This window comes from Diabrotica undecimpunctata, chromosome 5 (genome assembly GCF_040954645.1).
Source record: "Diabrotica undecimpunctata isolate CICGRU chromosome 5, icDiaUnde3, whole genome shotgun sequence".
Classification (NCBI taxonomy): domain Eukaryota; kingdom Metazoa; phylum Arthropoda; class Insecta; order Coleoptera; family Chrysomelidae; genus Diabrotica; species Diabrotica undecimpunctata.
The window spans coordinates 139,558,288-139,581,759 of NC_092807.1; the positions used below are offsets into that span (position 1 = coordinate 139,558,288).

At 33.9% G+C, this 23,472-nt stretch overlaps 1 protein-coding gene across 6 annotated transcripts in view; it reads left to right on the forward strand.

Annotated features, from left to right (window-relative positions):
* tai (basic helix-loop-helix family member taiman) overlaps positions 1 to 23,472 on the forward strand; it is a 265,687-nt gene that overhangs the window by 125,916 nt on the left and 116,299 nt on the right. For 5 of the 6 annotated variants that reach the window (XM_072532815.1, XM_072532816.1, XM_072532818.1 and 2 more), the window contains exon 2: positions 9,996 to 10,103. In XM_072532815.1, the coding sequence (XP_072388916.1) occupies positions 9,996 to 10,103 (108 nt within the window). Of the gene's footprint in view, positions 1 to 9,995; positions 10,104 to 12,543; positions 12,684 to 23,472 lie in introns of those variants that run through there. The other variant, XM_072532819.1, reaches the window with a different exon arrangement.

The window sequence follows — 23,472 nt, forward strand, 5'->3', positions numbered from 1 at the left end:
AACAAAAAGGAAATTTCTTTTCACAAATGGGAAACTACGTATTCTTCAACCATGAACTATTATTTGGAATTGGATTTCTCCAAATGATTAGAGTATATAAAGTTGTTTATAAATTATTTACAATTTTCTCGCTTTTAATTTCTTGGCAATGACCTGACAACAACGCGCGTAGGCGACAAACGTCGATTTCTAATCACGCAACGCGCACGCGTCTTTGGCCTGTTGAGTGAAAACTCTCGACGTCGAGACGCCTTCTTGAAGCCGTCGCTCGACTCTCTCATCTGGATATTGATTGGCCTCTGCCTTGGCGACGACGCCGAACAACTTTACCGACGCTTGCACCGGGTGTTCTTTATTATATACTTTATATTAAAAAAATATGAATGATGCGCCGTTCTCCTGAAATTTTGGTCTATGCGAGATTTATGTGGAAAATATTGTAAAAATTAGTACTTGTTGTATTAGCTTTTTTATAATGTTATTAGTAATACTCCTGCAATAAGAAATCCAACATTTAAAACATCCTAATTTAAATCCTAATTTACACAGTATTTTTTTATATAAAAATTCGTGCACATCATTCAAGATTTACGACGTCAGAACCCCACAGCGTTGCCAAAACATCAAAATAGTTAGTAAGTGAGGAATTTTTAAAATGTCAACTATTTGTCAAACTATTATATTAACAGTAAATACACCTAGTTTTAAGATTACTGCAACACACTAAAATACATAAGAAAACATTTTAATACAAAATTATATACTCTAAATTTTAAACTTACCACTTTTAGAGCATTAATAATAAAAACGTCCCGCCATTATTTCTTGTTCAAAATAATCTATCTTATATGAAAGATTATCAGCTTTCTACAAACTATTTAGTTGTTTTGGCATAGCACAATCACAATACACAACAATAATTAGTTTTTAACGCTATTAATCTAAATTTAATATGTATTTATAAATACAATTTATTAATATATAATATATTATGATCAAATTGTGTAAGAAATCAAAACATAAACAAAATTCTTACTCTAAAAAAGCGGCAACACTTTAAACAATTTTACCACACGCTGAACTGTCAAAAAATTTGAAGTATTCCCGTATCAGTTGCGTATAATTGTCTAATATATTTAATTAAAATTATTATTTTGTGGAATATTAAACTTAGAGTTATTTCATCAAATTTATATTATTAATAATAACAATTGTTTTTGGTTATTTAATAAATATAATTCTAAAATTCCCAATATAATGACGATTACATTTTTCTGATTATTATACCATGTTGACGCCTATGAAAGATCGAGCAGTTCCGTATGGGTTTCGTATTATTAGCTGTGTTAGGAAAATTTGAACTCTAAGGTTGACGTTCTGGAAATTTTAAATATAAGTGACGTCACTTTATATAAATTGTGACGTAAACGCATTTTTATATGAAAAATACTATACACAGTATTAGGCAATACTACAGTACTAATTCCACCGTTAATGAAATGTGTTAGAATAATTCCTTCTATACTTTATTGAATAAATAATTGTATTAATGTTTATACTTTATTTGTTTGCAACTGGCACACTGGCAGCTCTTATAAATGCAAATCTTCACTAATCTGCTAACAGCTGGTAAGGTGGGCAAACTGAAATGAAAATAATATCCTCCTGTTGAAATGTAGTATTTGATATTATTTTTCAAAGACTCCATCCACCATGTTCACATAGAAATAACAATACAAACCCATGGATTATATACCTAACAGCTATAAAAATCATGGGTCAGTGTTGGAGAATCAAAAAGGGACAGATTTATATGTTAAAATAAAATTAATATTAAAGCAGATATATCGTATTGATATTAACATTTAAGCAAAGGCCATAAATTAAAAACGAACTGATTTACTTATAAATTATGGATTTCCATCTTTTTCTCTTCTTCGTTGTCCGGTCCGATTGGAATGATTCTAGATTGACAAAGTTCTTCAATGTTATTATAAACAGTCCACAATCTTTCTTTCTCTTTTTTTTACGTGGTTTACGGTATTGGTCCAGTTTTTTACTTGAGCTCATATTAACCCTATTGGATTTAGTTGACAATGATAAGGTGGCAAACATAATACCGTTATTCCTTTTGTTGTTGCCATTTCGTCAATGACATATTTTTTATAGTACGATTTAGGATGCCTTGTAATTTGTAATAATTATTCCGTTTTAAGCATAGTCTGATCATACGGTATTGTTTTGCTTTGGAGCCAGTCAATTATATCTACTTTTTTCTATGAGACCGTCGGTAACTTTTTCACTAATTTTAAGTGATAGCTGGCTTTATTGAAAACAGGCACTATAACAACATTATTTGGTAAAAAATTCAATACTTGAAAAAAGTTATCCTTAAAAACGTCTGAGTTCTTTTCCTCATGGTAATTGTTAGTGGATTTCGAAACGAAGTTCTCCACAAGCCTTCTAGAAAGGCTTGTGGAGAACTTATAATATTTTTACACTTTTGAAACGTTATGATTTTCGTTTAGCCAGTTTTAGGTTTCATCTAAACAAAAAATGCATCTTCCTTCTAATCTAAATCTTTTTATCGTTCACAAATATTGCCTTCGCCAACAATCTCGTATGTATCGTTCAATATAGCATATATATAATTGATGCAATAATTTCTTGTCTTACACATTTAAAATGTAGTAAATTTGATTTTGAGCATAGTGTATGCATATTTAGCCTTTTTGTTAGTCCATATAATCAGATGTCTAAATTATTTAGTTGCCTTATTACCGATTCCACGTACCTATTCGTTTAAAAATTTCTTAGCGCTAGGGAGAGAATAGTAGTACATTTAATTTGTAAAAAAATTTCTGTGCGCTAGTGGAAGATCAAGAATAACTTAGAATGGTCATCACCATTTCTTGGAATTTAGTGTCTACAATTTTGAAACTATACTATATGAATCTTTCAACTCTATAGCATCCATTTATAGTTTTTATTCAAAAATCTGTCAGTTATTCTTGCAATTTAGCTTAGGATGGCCCAAGCATATTTATATTGAATTTACAAAGATATCTAAGGTAAGGTAGGTTAGGTATTTTAATGAATGTCATTTAATTTATCAATAAATTTTTCTGGGGATACATGTCTATAATAGAGCAATTAAAGTAATTGTAATTAAAACAGCAATTTAGGTGATATTGACAACGAAAATCTGCGATTACAGGGCAATTATCATTTTACTTTTGGCATTTATCGAAAGACTAATTATTTCATATAACGAAATAAAAAATAAATCAATATTTGAAATATAACACATGATTTCGAATTCACTATCAGCATAAAAAATAAAATACAATGTTATCAGTTTAATTATTCTGAGGTTCTTTATATTTTTTACAAAAATAACAGTTTTCGAACAGATGTTTGTGAGCATGATGTGCATATTCAGCTTACTTCTTGTGAAGATAATGTTTTCTAAATCATTTTCAAGAAACAATCAACTAAAACTACTCGTGATGAATCGTAAAACATATGTATTTTATCTGAATTTATCATTTATAAACTGATACTAACTGCCTCCTGGAGTTTTTGTACTTAGTTTTATAATTAATTAGACGTTGAAAAGCACTTGTTACAAGGCACATAGCTAATTACTCTTACCATACATTGACTTTTTTCCTGACATTTATTCTCAACGCACATTCCATTACTACTTCTGTTGATTTTATGTATTTTCGAACTGTATGTTGTATATTTGTTTTAGCACCATTTCATAAACTTGTTTATAAATTAAGTATATTCTTGATAAATCTTGATTCGACTAAAAAGTTATATGTGTTATATTCTGCTAGACATCATCTTTGATGTCTTCTTCAGGGCTTCCCAACCTCTTCTCCCACACTACTACACTGATCACTAATCAATGCATTACTACTACTGGGAGTAGAGGACGGTTCATTTATACCATCGATGGTGGCGTGGTTTGGGTGGAGGTTGGCGTGGGGATTAGCGTGTGGATTGGCGCGGGGGTTGGCGCGAACATTATCGAAACGTTGCACGTTTGGGCAGGTATCACAAGTGATTGATCATAATATTGGTCTTTATTTGTAGATGGAAATTTAACAGCCAAAAAATATTTAACAATGATTAGAGAAAAGTCGACATGATGGGGCAACACCCCGTTATGCTTTAATGGAAGAACTTAAACTAAATCTTCTAAAAGGATTGTACGAAGATCACCGGACCCCACGGCCTCGATTTTTTTTTTCTGTAGAGTTATCTCAAGCACAAAGTACATATATGCAGCACGGCCAACTATCATTGCAGACCTCAAAGAAAGGATTAGAGAAGGATTAGAGTTTTATAGAAGACTGTGTTATTGCCAATAACGAGATGGAAAACATTTTGAGGGTTTATTTTAATATCTTGACGAAAATTAAATTTCAAGATTTCACCTTGTATTATTCATAATAAGACCCTGCATGATATGGCTCGTTCAGATCGGGTTGTTAAGGAGTTTCTAAAAACATGAAATTATGCGGGTGTTTCATTGAAAATAAAGATTATGGACTATGCTAGCCTTGTGTGAATCACCCTGTAAATTTAAATTTATGTTTAAAAAATGTATGTTTATTCGAATTTAACAATTGACGGATCCCAGCGTTTTTTATAATTTTCTAAAATAGGGACACGAACAGTTTTATTCCATAAGTGATTTCCACACTGTATGTGCCAGCCCGCTTCATTTCTCATAACTCGACAGCAATCTGAAGACAACTAACTGCTTATAGCGAAGCGAATTCTTTATACATATAACAAAAACAATGCATACATTCTTAGTATATAACTGAACGTTTATTACGCAATAATTTTCCCAATAACGAAATACCCTCCTTTTGTTTAAAATATTGAGGTCACTAGGTCGATCGATAATTTTAAACAATTAACATATGCATTAAATTAACAACGGTATTTCCAATTCCAATACGGTTGCGTCTGGTTTTTGTGTATTTGCTTTTATATTTGAGTAAAACAACCCATCTCGAAAGTTGTTTGTAGTATATATAAAAACAAATTAGTCTGAACTCCAACCAAAATAATTGCGCAATAAACAAGCTAATTTATTATTTTGTGGCCATTCATTATGTATGAGAGATAGTCTCAACAAGATGAATTTCATTCAATTTTAATCTACAACAATGCTTTCGCTTATTCTATTGCAATCATAACTCAAATGACGTGTTATAAATGGAAGCAAAATAAACATTTGATATGTTTAATTGACGTAATGTTTATAACTACACAAATTGAATAAAAGCATATGAAATAACAATGGGTCTAATTAATGTACGTAGCAAATGCTTTTACTCTAAATTAATGTAACAAAACCGATTAAGTTTGCACATGTGCTTTAGAACTGAAGCAAAAGCATTTGCTCTATAAGCAAAGACTTTAAATTATCTGAATGAAATAATACATTGGCTTAGAAACCTATAGCAAAGCTTCATTTTTCTGAAGGTAACTACAAAGTTTCCAAACTTCTCGTCCGTCCGAGGAAGTAACACGTGTATGGTAATTATGGCGTTTGTAAATAATGTAAAAGCCATAAAATGTTACAAAAGATCAGTAGAAACATCACCAAATGATTTAAGAACGAAGCAATTGTGCATTGGTTAGCCAACTATTTCTTTGGCCAGGAGAATAATGAGAAACGATGTGGTGGCACTATCACCGTTTTTTTTTTGTGGACTCTACTTAAATAACTGATGATCTTCCAAATCTGAACTCAGATGACATATACTATACCTCTATAACTGGCAAAATTTTCTTTATCGCCTTTCATAATCTTCTACTGTAGCACCATATCATTGTCTAATATAAACGCAGCCATGAAAGTTTCTTTCGGCCAATCCAGTTGTTTCCCTCCACTTCCCCTTGTACTATAAGGCAAAGTAGATGGTATTTGTGTCCTCTATTTGTGTTTGAGAGATCCATCAACAAAAGAGCAAGTTACACTAAAAATTAAAGAAGAGCTCACCAAAATAGAAATCATTCCTACTGAAGATGCGAACAGGAAATGGTATGGATATGGTATGGATAAAGGATATGTTAAAAGATGCTCTTATACGCACATGAGAGACAAGACCTAAGCTGATCAAGAACAGAAATGAATGGATGACCGATGAGATTCTGGATCTCATGGAAGCAAGGAGGTCTTATAAAACCAAAGACAAAAACATGTATAATATTATACACACAGAAATAAAGAGAAATATCAGAGATGCAAAGGAAATATGGTATCGTGACAGATACGAAGAGATTGAACAGTTGGTAGAGAAACATAATAACTTAAACCTTCATAAAAAAATTAGGGAAATAACAGGCACTAATATTAAGAAAAAATCAAACATACTGCTGGATAAAAACGGCGAAATAATTATAGACGTCGGTGAAAGGCTTAAAAGATGGCAGGAATATATTCAAGAGCTATTTAAAGACGAACGGACTGAGATAGTACTAGAGCAGGAAAAGTTCGACAACGGCTCAGACATAACAGAAGATGAGGTATTAGAGGCGATAAAGCGAACAAAGAACAACAAGGCAACAGGTCCTGACGAAATACCTGTAGACATAATACGGTTAATAGAAGAACAGCAAATTGGAATATTGGTCGAGTTATTCAATACAATATACAGTACAGGAATCATTCCCAGAGATTGGCTGATGTCAACATTCATAACACTACCAAAAAAACCAAATGCAAAAGAATGCTAAGACCACCCAATAATAAGTTTAATGAGTCATACGCTCAAAATATTTTTAAAAATTATACACCGGAGGATACACAACAAACTTGAGCAGGACATAAGTGACGCATAATTTGGATTTAGAAATCCACTGGGAACGAGGGAAGCCCTGTTCGCTGTGAATGTACTTGTGCAAAGGTGCATGGATGTTAATCAGCTAGTATAATGTGTTTCTTGGATTACAACAAAGCCATCGATAATGCCAGACATAACCGTCTTATCGAATTACTTGAAAAGAAAAACTTAGATATGAGAGACATCCGGATCATTAGCGCTATCTATTATAATCAGATCGCTGTGGTAAAAGAGAACAACGTCTTTTCAAATGAAATACAGATTGAGAGGGTCGTCAGGCAGGGCTGTGTCTCCTGTCTCCTACTTTGTTCAATTTTTATTCAGAGGAAATAACCCAGGAAGCACTAAAAGAGCTAACTATCGGAATAAAAGTAAATGGCCGACCAATCAATAATATACGGTTTACCGACGACACTATTTTATTAGCGGAATGTCTTGAGGATTTACAACAAATGGTTGACAGAGTGGTAGAAGTCAGTGAAGAAAACGGACTGTCCCTAAACACAAAAAAGACACAATTTATGGTATGTAGTTACAAAAGCGCAACAGCGCCAAGAAAATATAACAATACATGGAGAACAAATTAAAACAGTTGAAAAATATAAATATCTGGGTACAATAATTAACGAAAATAATGAGTACACAGAAGAGATTAAGGCAAGAAATTCTTTCAACAAACTGAAAAAAGAAAAAATAAGACTTCTGAGGTGCTACGTGTTCTCCGTATTATTTTATGGGTTGGTGGCTTGGACGTTAAATAAAGATGTTTCGGGCAGATTAGAAGCCTTCGAGTTATGGGCCTACAGAAGGATATTAAGAATAAGTTATATATATTGAATATATATATAACTATAATATAGAATATTATTATATATTAAGATTACTGCTTTTTGAACATATTTCCTATTTTCACCAGCAAATATGTCCATCAGCTCTTGCCAGGCAGATTTTTTTAAAACTCTGTTCTTGTATTCATCTTATTCCATGTCCCAAATACATTTTCAACTTCTATTGGAGACAGTTCACTTTTCAATACGCCACAGCGATGTCAACAGGGCAAAAGCTCGCGCTTGGCTGTGAACGTGTTTACGATCACATGCCTCTCCTAGTAACTAGAACCGTTAGAACCCTGTTGCAAACGCGGTGTTTGAAATATATTCTACGAGCGTCACGTTTTTACGACATTGGTTCTAAACGCGCGCTTGCATGTGAACGATACCATTTGTTCCTTGGTACTTGAAACGCGGCGTTAGGCAAACGCGGCGTCTAACGCTCTCATGTGTACAAAGCCTCAAGGAGAGCATTTACCTGTCTTAATTTTTTGGCATGTATTTATTGATTTCATAAAATCAAATGAGCTATTAAAAAGTTTTGTAAAATATATTGAAGGTGTGTGTGTTTTGAAAGTATGATCATTAAATTTCTTAATGTTCGAATTAACAATTGTTTTTTTTTTAATATAAAACTAATCTGTCTGCCATATTTTTCGATATACACCATCGCCATTGATTTATTTCCAAACAATACAGCCACTCTATGACTACTAACAATCTAATCGATAAGCGATATTTATTAAAAATAGTCTAATTGAGCATTGCCTGTTGAAACGGAATTTTAAATCGACTTTTCTCTTTTCTTGCGTTTTTACTTGACATCTATATTATAATTTTCAGCTGTTCTTTTTTCATTGAATATACATAAAATTATTAATAGTTAGGTCAATAACTCAGGGTCAAGAACTCAGTGATATATTTATCCTTATTTTACACCTATTTTTTAATATAGCACATACTTACTTATTATTTAATTTTAGAATAAACATTAGCATAAACAAGTTACAATATAGTTTTATTTTTTTTTTTTAATAAAAATTATCTTTAATTTATGATTAGACGAATTTGTTTATAAACTTGTAACAATTAAAATCAGGAAAAATTTTGTTGATATAAACTGCTTTAAATATTATCTGGAGGAATCTGATATCGATAACAAAGATCGTAACCGGCATCGCCGGTGCGGCTTGGATCGTTGAATTCGACCTGATCCCCTTAATATCTTAAATGGGAATGATCTTATCTTATTCTCACGCATACCCTATCTCTTGCCGTTAAAAATTCTCCCGCCCGGCTTTGCTTAGACACATCTGACAAAGGCACCTGGCAGTGTAAATAACAATTATTGCACTTATGCTCGTACAAAATTCTAAAACATAATCAATAAGTGCTTATGGGAACTTATGAGCAAAACAGAGAAAACGATTTAATAAAAAAAGGCCGCGGTTTACCAAAGGCAAATTGGACTGTGTCAATAAACAATTCGATTTTGTTGGAAAAATGCTACAAGTTATCAAAGAAACATAAAAGAGGACATAAAAAGCAACCGCGAAAGCATTAATAACGTCGATATGTGGACGACACAGTTTTGTTAGCTGATGGTCAAAGATCTGACGTAATAAGCATTTGAACATTGATAAGAACAACAGTCTTAGGATGCTATGTGTTTTCCACCTTTTTATATGGAGTGGTAACCTGAGTCTTAAGAGAGGTACCACATAAACGTTTAGAATTCTTGGCTTAGAAGTCATGCTCACGATTACATAATGTCCATCAAACAACGCTGTGAGCCACCGTATGAATAAGAGATCTAGGAGTTATGCGTACATTTATGTAGAAATAGTTTTGTTTTTTTCCTTGGATAAAAAGTTAGTAATTTTTTCAAGGACTGTTGTGGCGGCGTACAAGCCTTCATCTAAAAGAAATCTTATTTCTGTCTAAAAAAAATCTTGCTATAATATGACATGTTTCGCCCTATTGGAGCTTAAGTGGTATGTCGAAAACAAATTTCCCATTACGAAGTAGAGTACGTAATTTACCTTGTCATGTTTTCATCTATTTAGTACGTGTTACCGCCTTGGATAGTAAAAACTAAAAACCACGGTGTTTTTGTACCACGTACCAATCAGTCAGATTTGAAATATCTCCAATCTTCCAGAAACACATTTCTGAAATTCATAAATCCCTGCCCTTTCTGCCTAAAAGTTTGCCGTATTTGCCGAATTTATATGTCAAATTCTTTATACGTTATTGTTTTCATGATTTTTTATTCCGGATTTTGTTACAGGCTTGGCCCGTGCGATCTGCAAGACCCGGTTTGGGGTAAGATGAGCGCCTTGACAGCAGGTGTCAATAAGAAAAGGAAAAAATCGGAGACAAAACCTCAAGCGCAAATGTAAGTACATAATTGACATTTTTTATATACCTCTTTTAATATTATTAATTTACGATTATTATTATTAATAGATAAGGATTTGAAATTGATTTTTTGATATGAGATATTTAACGACAATTATCAACATACCATGTTTATACATAGTAGTTCAACATATTTTTAATACAAGTCTCTTTTTTATTTCAAGGAAGGTAGTACAGGGTGCCTATTTTACATGCGTAATACAATAAATTTTGAACTAAATTGATGTTTCTTTTGCGTTCTTTCCTGATCGCTGGCAATTAGCTCAGTCAAGAAGTCGAGTGCCACCATTGCTTCGGACGTGTACAAGCTCATCACTTTTTATCTCACTCCATAAAATTATTAAACCCTCCGAGATTTAACAAACTGATCACCGGCGCGGCGTCCTTTGGAAACCCATAAACTCATCACCAGCATTTTTTGTCCTAAGGCGCTGTTTTCTAATGCGCAAGATTGCCTGTTATCTGTTACATTTCTTGTTTACGTGGTAATCTATTCAATTCAAAACTTATTTTAAGCAAATTGCTAGAAAATTTAACAGCTATATTTATTATTAGTATTAGAGATAATCAGTGAGCAATTCACTACGCATGTTGAGCGAACAAGGGCAAATGAAGAGATATTTTTCTTTTCGCATAGTTTTAGGTAACTATCAATAAAATTTAGTAGAATTTTTTAAAATGCTGAAACAATTACATATTGTAATTCGAACAAATTAAAAACTCTTCATCAGGCAAAAAGTGTCAGTATGACTTATATTTTGTTAATAGGGGAAAATGTTTAATGAATAGTAAATTAAATTAAAATAAATAGTACATTCTTACATACCGTTACATACGTTCATTACGTACAAGGTCTGTTGTTAAGATGGGTGCATGGAATGCTCATTTATGCTAAAGTTTTGTATATGGGTGTTTAGCTTGTTATACATCGACCTTTAAGGGATGTATCTTTCAGAGACAGTCTCCTCTGTCAACTTAAAGGACGTTATCCATTTATTGTATGGAAGAGATACCTCTAGGAATAATCAAAATTATCGAAAATATCTACCATCACAAGTAAATAGAGCAAAAAGAAACGCAGGTTACCTAAATGAAACAATATGGAGAAAAAAAATATTGGGAAAGAAATTAAAAGCAGGATTTACAAAACACTGATATAGATAGAGAAACAGTAGAGGTGAAGAGAGAGAGAAAAATGATTAGAGACATTAGAGGTGAAAACCCTTAAAAAATCGATGGTAAGACACTATGGGACAAAGCTTGAAGTACAGATGTACGACGGAGATGCAAACTGGAAAACATCAAGGACTGGGTAAGAAATAGAATAGTAGATTAGAACGATCACATAAGCCGAATGACAACAAATAGAGTAGTAAAGATGGCCAGAGACAGTTCTTCAATAGTAAAATGATCAGTGGGAAGACCACGAAAACGGTGGAATGACAAGTTACCGGATACACATTGAAAAATAGAAAGAGTCATGTTTACACGAAAAGAAGGAGAACAAGCATGCCCCATTTTATATCTTTTCACCTTGAGCACTTCCATTACTACCTGATCTAGAATAATATTCAATAGTAATGGGCTTAGTGAATCACCTTCTCTGATCCTACTGTATACTTTAGTGTGTTCTGAAAATTCCTCATTTGCTCGCGTTTTTGTTGTGTTTTCTCTGTAAATGTCTCCAATTGTTCTGATTAAGTTCTGAGGAATTCCCCTATTATACAATAATTAAATTATCAACATTCAACATCCTCCAGCTGAATTCTATCAAAGGCTTTCCGTAGGTCTATAAAACACAGGAAGGATAGTTTATTCTATTCGATAGATTTTTCTAATATTTAGCGCATAATAAATACACGATCTTCCAGATCTAAAACCTTATTTTCATCTTCTAATGTGAGACTATTTATTTTGTTTGTTGTCACTTTGGAGGTCAATTTCAGAATTGTATTTAGAAGATTAATGCTTCTTTAATGGGAAGGACCCTGTTTATCTCCTTTCTTAAACATAGGCACGGCTATATGTAGTTAACCTTCAGCTGTTTGGGTTTCTATTATGTTCAATTTTACAAAAATTTTGTGCTTTCCCCTATCAATCCGAAAAATTTTCAAACGTATTGTTGTAAACACACACACACACATGTTAAATTGACAGCATTGGAAAGGTTTATCAGTATAAGAAAGGTTTATACTGTATATATATTTTACTACACAGTTGGTTTCATTTAGTAGGATAAGGGCTACTTCCTTAATTTTCATTATTTTACTATTTGTTTCTTTGTTAACCAGTGATGCATCAACCAAGGATATAACAACAACTCTCAGAACTTTCAACTCCAAAAGTATGAAATAATAATGCTTAGATGGATGAGTGGAGTGAAAAAAAGAATAAGTATATTAGGGGAAGTCTAGGAATTGCACCAATTGATGCCAAAATGAGAGAATAGGTTAAAGGTTCAAGGTCGAAACGATAATCGATACGAAGAATCGCTGATGAGCTAATTTCTGGAAGGTATAGGAGAGGAACACCAAAGAAGACCTGGGGAGACACTTAGGTAGGATATGTCGGTAAAAGGGATTGATATTGGTATAAAATATAGAAACTTTGGAGAAATGTAAATAGGAAAGCCGACCCCGCATAGGGACAAACAGAATGATTTCAAATTAAAAAAAAAACTATTTTTGCATTGTAAAACGAAACTTCTTCTCGTAACACTAAAACCCGGGGTGAGTTTTGGCTGACTACACAACTTGCTTCCATCTCGAACGATCGTCCATGATAGTTGGGTCTCCATCGCATTCGTGGACGTCCTAAAGGACTTTTCCCTTCCTCCCAGATTAACTTGATAAGGCAGTTATTAAGGAGTCTGTGAACATGGCCAGCCCATCTTAGAAGTTGGGATTTAATCTCTTTGACAACATTGCTAGACCTATATGTTTGGTTGACCTCTGCATTTGTTCTCATTCGGTATTGGTTAGAATTCGGGTCATGGTAAGGTCCAAAGATTCCTTTGAGGATTTTTCCGTCAAAACATCTGAGTTGTCTTTCTATTGCTTTTGTCAGCATCCACGTCTCGTACCCATACATGAGCACCGGTCTATCACTGTTTTATATATCCTGATTTTTGATGTTTGTATTAGGCTCTTGGATTTAATAGTGTTGTGGAGACTATACATACATCTGTTTGCTGCCTCAATTCTCCCTTTTTTCTCTTCGGTGATATCGATATCTGCGGTGATAGTCGTTCTGAGATATTTACAACTCTTCATTCTTTTAAAGTTATATGGGTCTATTGTTACAGTTTATCCTATTCTGGTAATGGACATACATTTGGTTTTCTCTTCATTGGCCCATAGACCTGTATTCTTTGCCTCTATCTCTAATTTATTGAAAGTTTCCTTTTACATTGGTGACTTTGTTCCCTACAATAGCAATCTCATCTGCGTATGCTAGTACATAGTAATTTTGGTCCATTTACTGTCAGTAAATGTTTTAATTTGTTCTGTTCTTACTAGTTTCTCCAGGATTATATTAAAAAAGGAGAGGTAACGTTTCCTTGTAAATCGAAAAGCTAAACAAAATAGGAAATATTATTATCATTTAAAAAGATTGTGCTATCCCATCCAAAAAATATGTCAGTGTGAAATATACGAGAAGTATAGTTAGTTTCAGAACCATTTTAAAGAAATTACGTATTATATGTCACTATTTGTTACGCAGAATAATACCAACTTAATCCCAATGTTACAAGTGTGTACACAAAATGCAACAACTAAGCTTCTATAAGATATTGACAAAATATCTAGTTATCCATATTCAGTAAAGCAAAGAGGAATAAATACGCTTGTCAGCGCCATTGTGGTATTCATCTTCCATATTCTCATCTAGATCAATGCGGTCATAAAATGTTATGCGCAGTTGCCAATTTTTGCGAAATTGTCTTATATATTTTTTTTTAAATATCAAGATATCAAGCATAATATTTAGTATTAATAGGAAGTATAAAAACGGAAAGGTTATATAAAAGAGATAGTAGAGTAATATACAGACATTTTTACAATTAAAAAGCTACCAAATGTGGAAGTTAACTCTTTTATTTTTCATTATTACCAATTTATGGAAAGATGTAAAAAAATTAAAAAGGCCTCAATTTAGCAACCCTTCTATACGTACTCCAGATCGTCAATGGGCAAAGAGTAATGAGGACAAAGCCAATGTTTTTGCCGAGCACTTAGAAAAAGTCTTCCAACCATATCCCGATGAAAATAACTTCGACATTGAAACCATTTCTGCAAATCTCATATCAACTGGAATTATCTATTCAAAATTTTACCGTTAACCAAGTCACAAGATCCATGCATATGTTAATTTGAAAAAATCTGCAGGGTATGACTTGATTAGTGATAAAATTCTGAAAGAACTTTCGTACAACGGACTGGAACTCTCTTCGATGTTGTTTCCACTGGGCTAAAAACCTAAAAACCTGGAGAATTAAAACAATGAAATTAAATTTATCCACATCACCTACTCCCTACGAAGAGGTCGCTGTCCAACTGTGGCATTAAATGGTCAGTTCTTGCAATAAAAAAAAGATGCAAAACATCTGGACCGACGATTAATTTGGAGAAGACATCTCTAAGACCTATCGTGACATAGTATGTACAATGACTGGAACTACATGCATGCAAGATCTATATGACATCAATAACTGCGTATTAAAAGAAAAGAAAACAGTGGAATGGACATATTAATATAGTGAAATAGGGAACAACGAAAGAAATAGTGAGAATAGCTAGATATAAGTTACATCGAAGTATAGAGCGTACTGAGATGTGGAATGATAACCTAAATACGGAAGGAGCAGGTTTATGAAGATACGAGAGTTATTCGTAAAAAAAGGTTCCCTATGCCGCTGAGAAAGAATGCGACGTGCTGGGAGAAATCTGGCAACATTTTCTTACGCATTAAGTCCACCTCTCTCACTCCACCACTGTACCCTCGCTGCGTTGCTCAGATCCGGCTTAACAGCCTTCGAAGATGGAGGTCTCGATCTCTCTTACCGCCAAATTCGAAATGCATGCTGTGATACGTTTTTTAAATCCAAACGGATTTCATTTATTGACATTCATCGTCATTTAATCGAAGTATATGGGGAATGATGTCTGTTTAACATGCTGGCAAATGGTGTACAGAATTTAGTGAAGGCCGAACGAAAATTCACGATTAAGATCGGAGCGAACGGCCTTCAGTTTCAGACGAAATTTTTGAACAAGTTAAAAGAATATTAAAGATCGGAGAATCTCCATTAACGACCTCACTTTGCGTATTCTTGAGACTTTCCACACCGCAATTCATAAGATATTAACAGAAAAATTAGGCTATTACAAATGTGTGCACGGTGTGGGTGAGAACCGCAACTGCTTACAGAAAATTACAAACAGCAACACGTCGAGTGTGCCCAGCAGTTTTTGCAACAACAGGCAACGAAACATGGGTGTTTCACTTAACCCTCAAAGCCAAGCAGCAATCACGTGAATAGCGTCACTCAACTTCGCGGAAGTCGAAGATGTGTTAACAAACACAGTCTGTTGGGAAAGTCATGGCAACAGTTTTTGGAACAGGAAGGGCCTACTGTTAGGCGACTTTTTGCCTCAAGAAACAAACAGATTTGGTAGATATCTCATGGCGTTATAATTCTATAACATGGGGATAGAAAAGTTGGAGCATCGTCTGCAAAAGTGTTTGGATAGAAACGGCGATTATGTAGTAAAATAGCTTAAAATAACGTAATAAAAAAAGCTTTAATTTTCAAATGATTTACACTAAGAAAACACTAAGAACAAAAATAAAACTGTCTATTTTTAAAATTCATGGGAACCTTACTTTACGGATGACCCTCGTAAAATAGTAAATTTAATTAAAATAAAGAAGAAAGAGGATGAAAATAGATGAAGTCAAATTTCTACATAACATTTATATTTTTAAATTTGGCAACAGTGTATAAATTATGACCCCTACAACATAGACTTTGTGTTCGACGTTCGTGCAAGTGCACTCGTGGAGTTGATCCAAGATGCGAGAGATCTTGACTTTTCTGAGAAACTATCGACGTTGTTACCATCTTTGTGTAAAAAGTCGTCGTCAGCCAAAAAAGAATAGCGATAAGAACGAGAGATTTGTTACAGAAAATCTCTTCATAGAACAAGGCTGATTCGACTCGGCGAAATTTGCTATGTGAAGGATTTTTACTTTAACAACGAGTGATTGAGGTAGAATGTTGGTATCATTTATATAGTAATTAAAATACTAAATAATGTGTGAGATTATTAGTGAGAATTAATCGACAGGTTTTGTTTTATGTTAATATTACACACAGCGCAAAAGTCTAAGGATATTTTAATAATTTGACAATACCAATGACAGAAATTTCATGACCATATAAATTTGCTTATACTATAGTTGTTGATACAGACACTCACTTCTTATCAAAAAAAAAAATGTAAAACTGATAGCAATGCGTGTTTTAGAATGTTTTTTATAAGGCACAAAAAAATCGACATTTTGATGTTTTGTTTATTTTTAATTTTAGTCACTTTATACCATTCTTGCTTAATAGGTGAGTTAAAGATATTGTCCTTTTACCATGCAACGACAACGCTTAACGTTGGACGAGATGCATAGAGCCGTGGGTCTCCTTCAAGCTGGTATGCGAAAACTCAAGTTGCTGACCAGCTGGGTGTATCCCAAAGCGTCGTAAGTCGTTTGTTACGTCGGTTTAGAGACACTGGTAGTCCAGCCGAGCAACATCCAGGACGTGGTTGCTCTACAGCTGTCACTCAAGACCGATATTTAATTTTAAATGCAGGAAGGCAGCCAACAATCACAGCACCCGAGCTGGTTAATGAATTACAGCTTGCACATAACTGTGAGGAATCGTCTCCATGAAGCCAATCTTGGTAGTCGGCGACCACTGAGATGTCCACCTCTATCTAGAGGCAATCGCGCTGCAAAATTAACCTGGTGTCAAGAGTTTCAGAATTGGACTGACAATGACTGGGCCACAGTTTTGTTTAGTGACGAGTTTAGATATGGATTTCATCCAGATTCTCGTCGGACAAGAGTTTGGAGACGACCCGGAAATGGAGAACGATTACGACATCTTCAAGAAGTGTATGCATACAGAGGTGGTACATTAATGGTATGGGGCGGAATCATGATTGACGGAAGAACTGATCTCATTTTCCCACGTGGCTTTATCACAAGTCAGCAATATTTGGACACTATTCTTGGAGCTGTTGTGCGCCCGTTTGCTGCTGCTCTTGGAGAAAATTCTTACTTTATGCATGATAACGCTCGACCGCATGTTGCACATATTGTAACAAACTGGTTGGATAACGAGGGTATTGATGTATTGCCGTGGCCAGCACAATCACCGGACTTGAATCCCATTGAGCATGTATGGGACATGCTCCAACGAAGAATTACTGCACATATGGGCAATATCTACAATGAGTTTCAATTAAAAGAGCTTCTGAGAGAACAATGGACACAACTACCTCAAGCAGACATTAACAATGTAATTCGGAGCATGAACAGTAGATGTAGAGCTGTGATAAACCAACGTGGTGGCCATATTTTATTTTAATTTTATATTTCGTATTTTTGACATTTTATGGTGGTATGTGAAACATTGGTGATTTGCAATATATTTTTTTTTGCTCAAATTTTCTGTTTTTTTTTGCAATTTATGTTTTTTGACATATTAAACAACAATTTAAACTACAAATTGTGTATTACTTTTTTTAAGTTGATTACAGATAAACAAAATACGTCTATTTATAAAAATATCCCTAGACTTTTGTGTTGTGTGTATTTCTAAATACGATGGTTGTTGGATAACTACGGGGCCTAACAGAAAACGACAATGGTATTTTATTTTCAGTACAAATGTCGTCGAAATCACTTTTTGTGAGCAGCGATTACCTCGAAATTAGACCAGAATCTTAAATCATCGAGCAATTTTTTTTATAGATGATAATTGATAGACTAAGTCTGGAGAAAAGGTCGAAAGGAGTTCATGAAGTTTGTCCTTTCAATAACTGTTGAGGTAAATCGTATTCCATCTCATATGATCAGTCGACAATGATCAGTAAGCATTTCTGATTCAGCAAGTAGTCATTTTTGGTTTGAATGAATTTAACCTTTAAATATGCCATGGTTATAGATCCCTGGAAGTATTTTTGATTGGATCATTTCTTATATAATATCTTTGCACTATTAAGATCTTTTGCGATTTATTTCTCTTTCGTTTTTTCTAGCTTTAAGATGTTACTAATTCCGCAAAAGGGTTTCGGTTCCATAAATGGTCTTTTTGCATCTCTTTTGGCTAAGTTGACAATTTCATTTCGTTCAACTCCAGTATATCCCATAATATATAGGAGAATAACATAATTTTGTAGTAAAGTCATTCACAAAGTTTTACTGTTTTGGCATGCCGTCTTAGGGCATGTCTAAAGTTGAACCGCGAATTGGGTTTAATGATTTCTTGATTGGCCAATGTCTTTGTTTTCACGCATATAGTATATGTAGAGGTGTGAGGTCAAGAATTACTTCCAGGCATCCGTTGAGCATGTTCTCATTGCACGTGTTATACATACTTACGCTAGTCTTTTATTTTAACGAAATGTTTCTCGCCTTGCTTAGACTAACTCTACTTCCCCAGGCCACTGCCTCGTAGCTGAGGATATATCAACTTTAGGATTTTTGGGATACATATCCTTTTTTTCTGCACACAATTAGGGCTTTTATGCCGTTGCCGATCATCTCTTTTTCATGCTTATTCCAGATGATAGTATAACTTGTATGAGAATGAGGCCAAGATATTTTCTCTCTGCTTTTCACTTAACTGTGTATTCATCTGTTGTAATAGTTTTAAGTTTGGGTTTCTTTTTTTTGTAAATGCTATAACGGTGGTTTTAGGAGGTTGATGTTAAATCCCATCTTCTTTCTTCATGTATTTGAAAAAGTCAGAGCTCTCTTATTTATGTCAGAGAGGATGTTCTCGAACTTACCTGTCGGAATTATGACGATCTCATCGGCATATCCTTGGCGTGGTACCATGAGGTTTCTCAAATCTCTTAAAGCTGGATTTATAGTTTGACGGACTGCAGAGTAGACGCACTGGAGACGTAACAGATGGAGTGGAATTTTTGCGCATGCGTAGAAACAGTGGCTAGAGTTGGTGACCATGATACTAAAATATCCTTTTATTATTTATTATTATTATTTTATAAATTCTTAACGTCCATTGTAACAAATAATCAACAAAATCAAAATTCGATGTTGATAAACAACTTTACAAAATGGTGGGCGGGGCCAGGCAGTTCAGTTTGGTTGACAGCACAAAATTCTTCCTTTTGATTGGCCAGACGCAAGTAACGCTCAGTAAAAGATGAAAGTTGGTCAATTCTTCCATTTCACTTACATTCCGTCATGCCTTTACGTTCATTTATAAATAAGAGTACACAAAATTCTATGTTGATCTTTTTCCAGTGCGTCTACGTTTATAGTCCGTCAAACTATAAATCCAGCTTAAAAGTTGTTCTACTACTGGACTCCACATAAGTGGGACGCAATTTTTCCTTTTGATCAGTCTCTAGTTGTTAAGTCGGAGGAGTTTTGCGCTTGTATCTCTAAGTTTATCTCTAACACTCACGTACGAAGTACCTGTGCCATTAACGTGGATGTCGCACTGTATACCCCTCCCTCATTTATGCTTCTTGAATATGTCATGAGTAGTATTTTCAAATGCCTTTTTTATATCTGGGAAGCCACACATCACTATTTCTTTTTTACTAAAATATCCTCTATGTTATTTATTAATTGCACCAATGCGGTTTCTCGATACTTCATGTTGTCTTATTTGTTCATATATATACCTTAAATAAGTGTTTGTAGACTTCAGTCTTTAGTGTAGCTTTAATATATATTGTATTGGTATAGTAATTACTAATTATTATATATAAAATCTTTTTTTCGTGAATTATCTTTTAGTGGACGCAGTTAATTCTTAGTGCTTCCCATTTTAGTATAGCAATATTGTTGTTTGAAAGCTTTTCTGAAATAAGTATATCTTATAGTCTAATGTATATCTCTTACAAAACATTCTTTGTTTAATTTCATCAACAACATTATAAAAAGAAAAGAGTAAAGCTATAAACTGACCTAAGTTTCTTAAAAATATCTTAGTATTTTCGAAATATTCTTTTTTCAGATTCCTATCTCTCCCTTTTCGGACCTTTCCAGACTATCGGACGCCACGTTAAGCGATCAGATGTGTTATCTCCAGAGTTGGGTAATTTTTCATGTCCGACTCGGCACGTTTTTGTACAAATTATCTTGTCGACTCTTGTTTTCGTTAAATATTTTTTGTTGGGCAGATTTAATCGTTGATTTGTTGTGAATAATAGTGAGCTACTTTTTGAAGTTTATATTGATGCTTTTAGTTAGTTTCTTTATAATGGTTTTTGCGTTTCCCAACATTTTTGCAGACTAGTGGTTTATATATTTCATAAATAGATGCCTAAATGCTTTAAGATATGTGTTCAGTATTAAATATTTTATATTTGACTCTTATATTCTTTTATGGGAATAAACAACAATAATTTTAATTAAAATTATATATTTTATTAACACTTCAACTTCCAGTCCCGAAATCGTTTTAAAAATACAAAGAACATAATGAGAGATATTGTGTTTTCTTGCCTCACTGGTATTAGTTAGCCATGTACTATATTTCTAAAGCGCAAATACTAACAGCGTTTACTTGTTTCACAATTATTTCATTTACTTTATTTATTATCTATTTATTTAAATAATATTTATAAAGTTACTGCGGAATAATTTCTTCTAAATATGATAACATACAATTTTTTATGCAAATCGCAATAAACAAATGTAAAATTACAAAAAAAATACAACTACCTATGCACAGATTCACATTCAACTGAATATGAATACTGAAATGCTGCACATTTTGATAACGTTCAGTACCAGTGTCGGATGTATAGATCAGTAAAATAAAACTAACAATGACGATTCAATAATTTATATTTTCTAGATTTATTCTTGAATATAGTTTAAAATAAGCATTACTTAACATGAATAATCCAGTAAAAGATAAAAAAGACCGATATGAAACATCTATTATTAAATGTGTAAATCTAAACTAATACAACAAAAATTATATTTCAGTTTACTACAGTCTAAAATATCTATGGAAAATGAGTTAAAAAGCAATTAAATTTTCAGTGATCTATAAATATGACGCTGGTCTATAACAGGTTAAGCGCCAAGGATTTTTCACCCAAATGTTCCCCTGGACCAAAGCAATATTAAACAAAATTTTAACACTTAATCCGCAGTCAAATCGAATCCCCATCATTTGAACCATTTTTTGTTAACAGTTTTTAAAAAAAATTGAGCGGTCACCGGTGTCCGCTTTGGCCTGACGCGAACTACGTATGGACACCATGGCCCACCGGAGACGTTTAAAACGAGCGAACATCACATTCATCGAGGTGTCCGATGTCGCTACGAAAGGAATTTGTACAATTTCTAGGTTTCCATTCGGGATTTTTCGTTAACGAAGTGGATGTTCTAAAATAATGTTGCTCCTAATATTATGAGCTGCAACCGATTTGAGTTATTTGGGAAAATGTGGCACTTCTCAGATAACCGGGCTCAGTGCCCAGAAGGAGACCGACTGTATAAAATGCAACCACTTATAGACCAAATCATAAGCAATTATCAAAAAATATTTACACCAGGAAAAACATTTTGCATCGATGAAACCATCGTAATGTTTCAGGGACGTTTACTCTTCAAGCAGTATAATCCACAAAAGTGTCATAAATATGGCATTAAAATATATAAATTATGTACGCAGAATGGTTATAAGTGGAACCTAAGTGTATATGCAGGCAAAAAGAAGCAAGGTGAATTAGCATCATCTACCAGAGCAGTGCTAAAATTATCGCGAGGTCTTTTAGGGTCTGGTAGAATAACTGGTATACAAGCCTTCAATTAGCGCACGTACTTTTGGATAACAATACCCATTGTCTCAGAACTTTTGCGAAATGCATGCGATGTTATGCATGCGAGACATGGGTGATGACAAAAGAGACAAAAAGAAAACTGGAAGTCTTCGAATGAAAAGTCCTAAGAAAGATATTTGGACCTATTAGCGAAAACGGAATATGGAGATTCAGGTATAACCATGTACTCTACCAACTGTTCAAAGAGACACCGATCTCAGAATTCGTTAAACTTCAGAGACTTCGCTCGGCTGGTCATGTAGTAAGAATGGAGACAGAAAGCCGAAAAGAGACCTAGATAGTAAAATGCAGGGCGCAAGACCAAAAGGAAGGCCACGGAAAAGATGGGAGGATGAAGTGGCAGCGGACGCGCAAAATTTGCTAGACTTGAGAACCTGGAGAAGATCGGCGCGGGACCGACAAGGTTGGAGGCATAGTTTGGAGGAGGCCAAGGCCCGATTTGGGCTGTAGCGCCATTGGAGAGAGAGAGAGAGTAATCTAGCCGAAGTAATCAATAATGTGTCCTCAAGTGGCATGATGCTCTCAAAAAAGATGTTTTGGTTTTATCCACCTGCCACAACGCTGAAAAGGTCCAACGTCAACGTCGGGGAAAATAATATTCAAAAACCGAAAGCGATAATTGATTACAATTCAGGTAAAAGCCCCATTGATTTATCCGAACAGATGTCGAGTTACAGTACGGCGCTGCGACTGTCCGTTGGTACAAAAAAATAGCTATAGAAATTTTATTAGGTTATACTTCAATTGTTAATACCCATTTCATCTACAAGGAAGCCGAACAGACCAACATAAATGATTTTCGATATGCAGTTATTGAAGAATTGTTAAAATTTGAAGGCGGCCAGTTTACAAAATTAGACTGTAAGGCACGGGAAAATAAACGGTACTGCAAGGAATGTTACAAAAGAAAACAGGATGGACTGATAGAATAAAGTGAAGAAAATAATAACGTACTGTGTCCAGTGCGAAAATAGTCCTAGGTTTTGTCTGGAATGTTTCAATTTATTTCACAAAACTCATTAATTTTTTTGAAATAAATGTATGTACATATAATAGATATGTATTTCTATAGCTTATTTGTTTAATACATTTTTTTATCGATTGTAAGTATTCTTATTTCTATACTTAATGAAAGACCTCAAGTTAGTTTTTACACCAGATTTTTCTAATCGGAATTGCTATACAGAACCTGGTTCAATATTCTATATTGCAGGGCCATAGCGGACA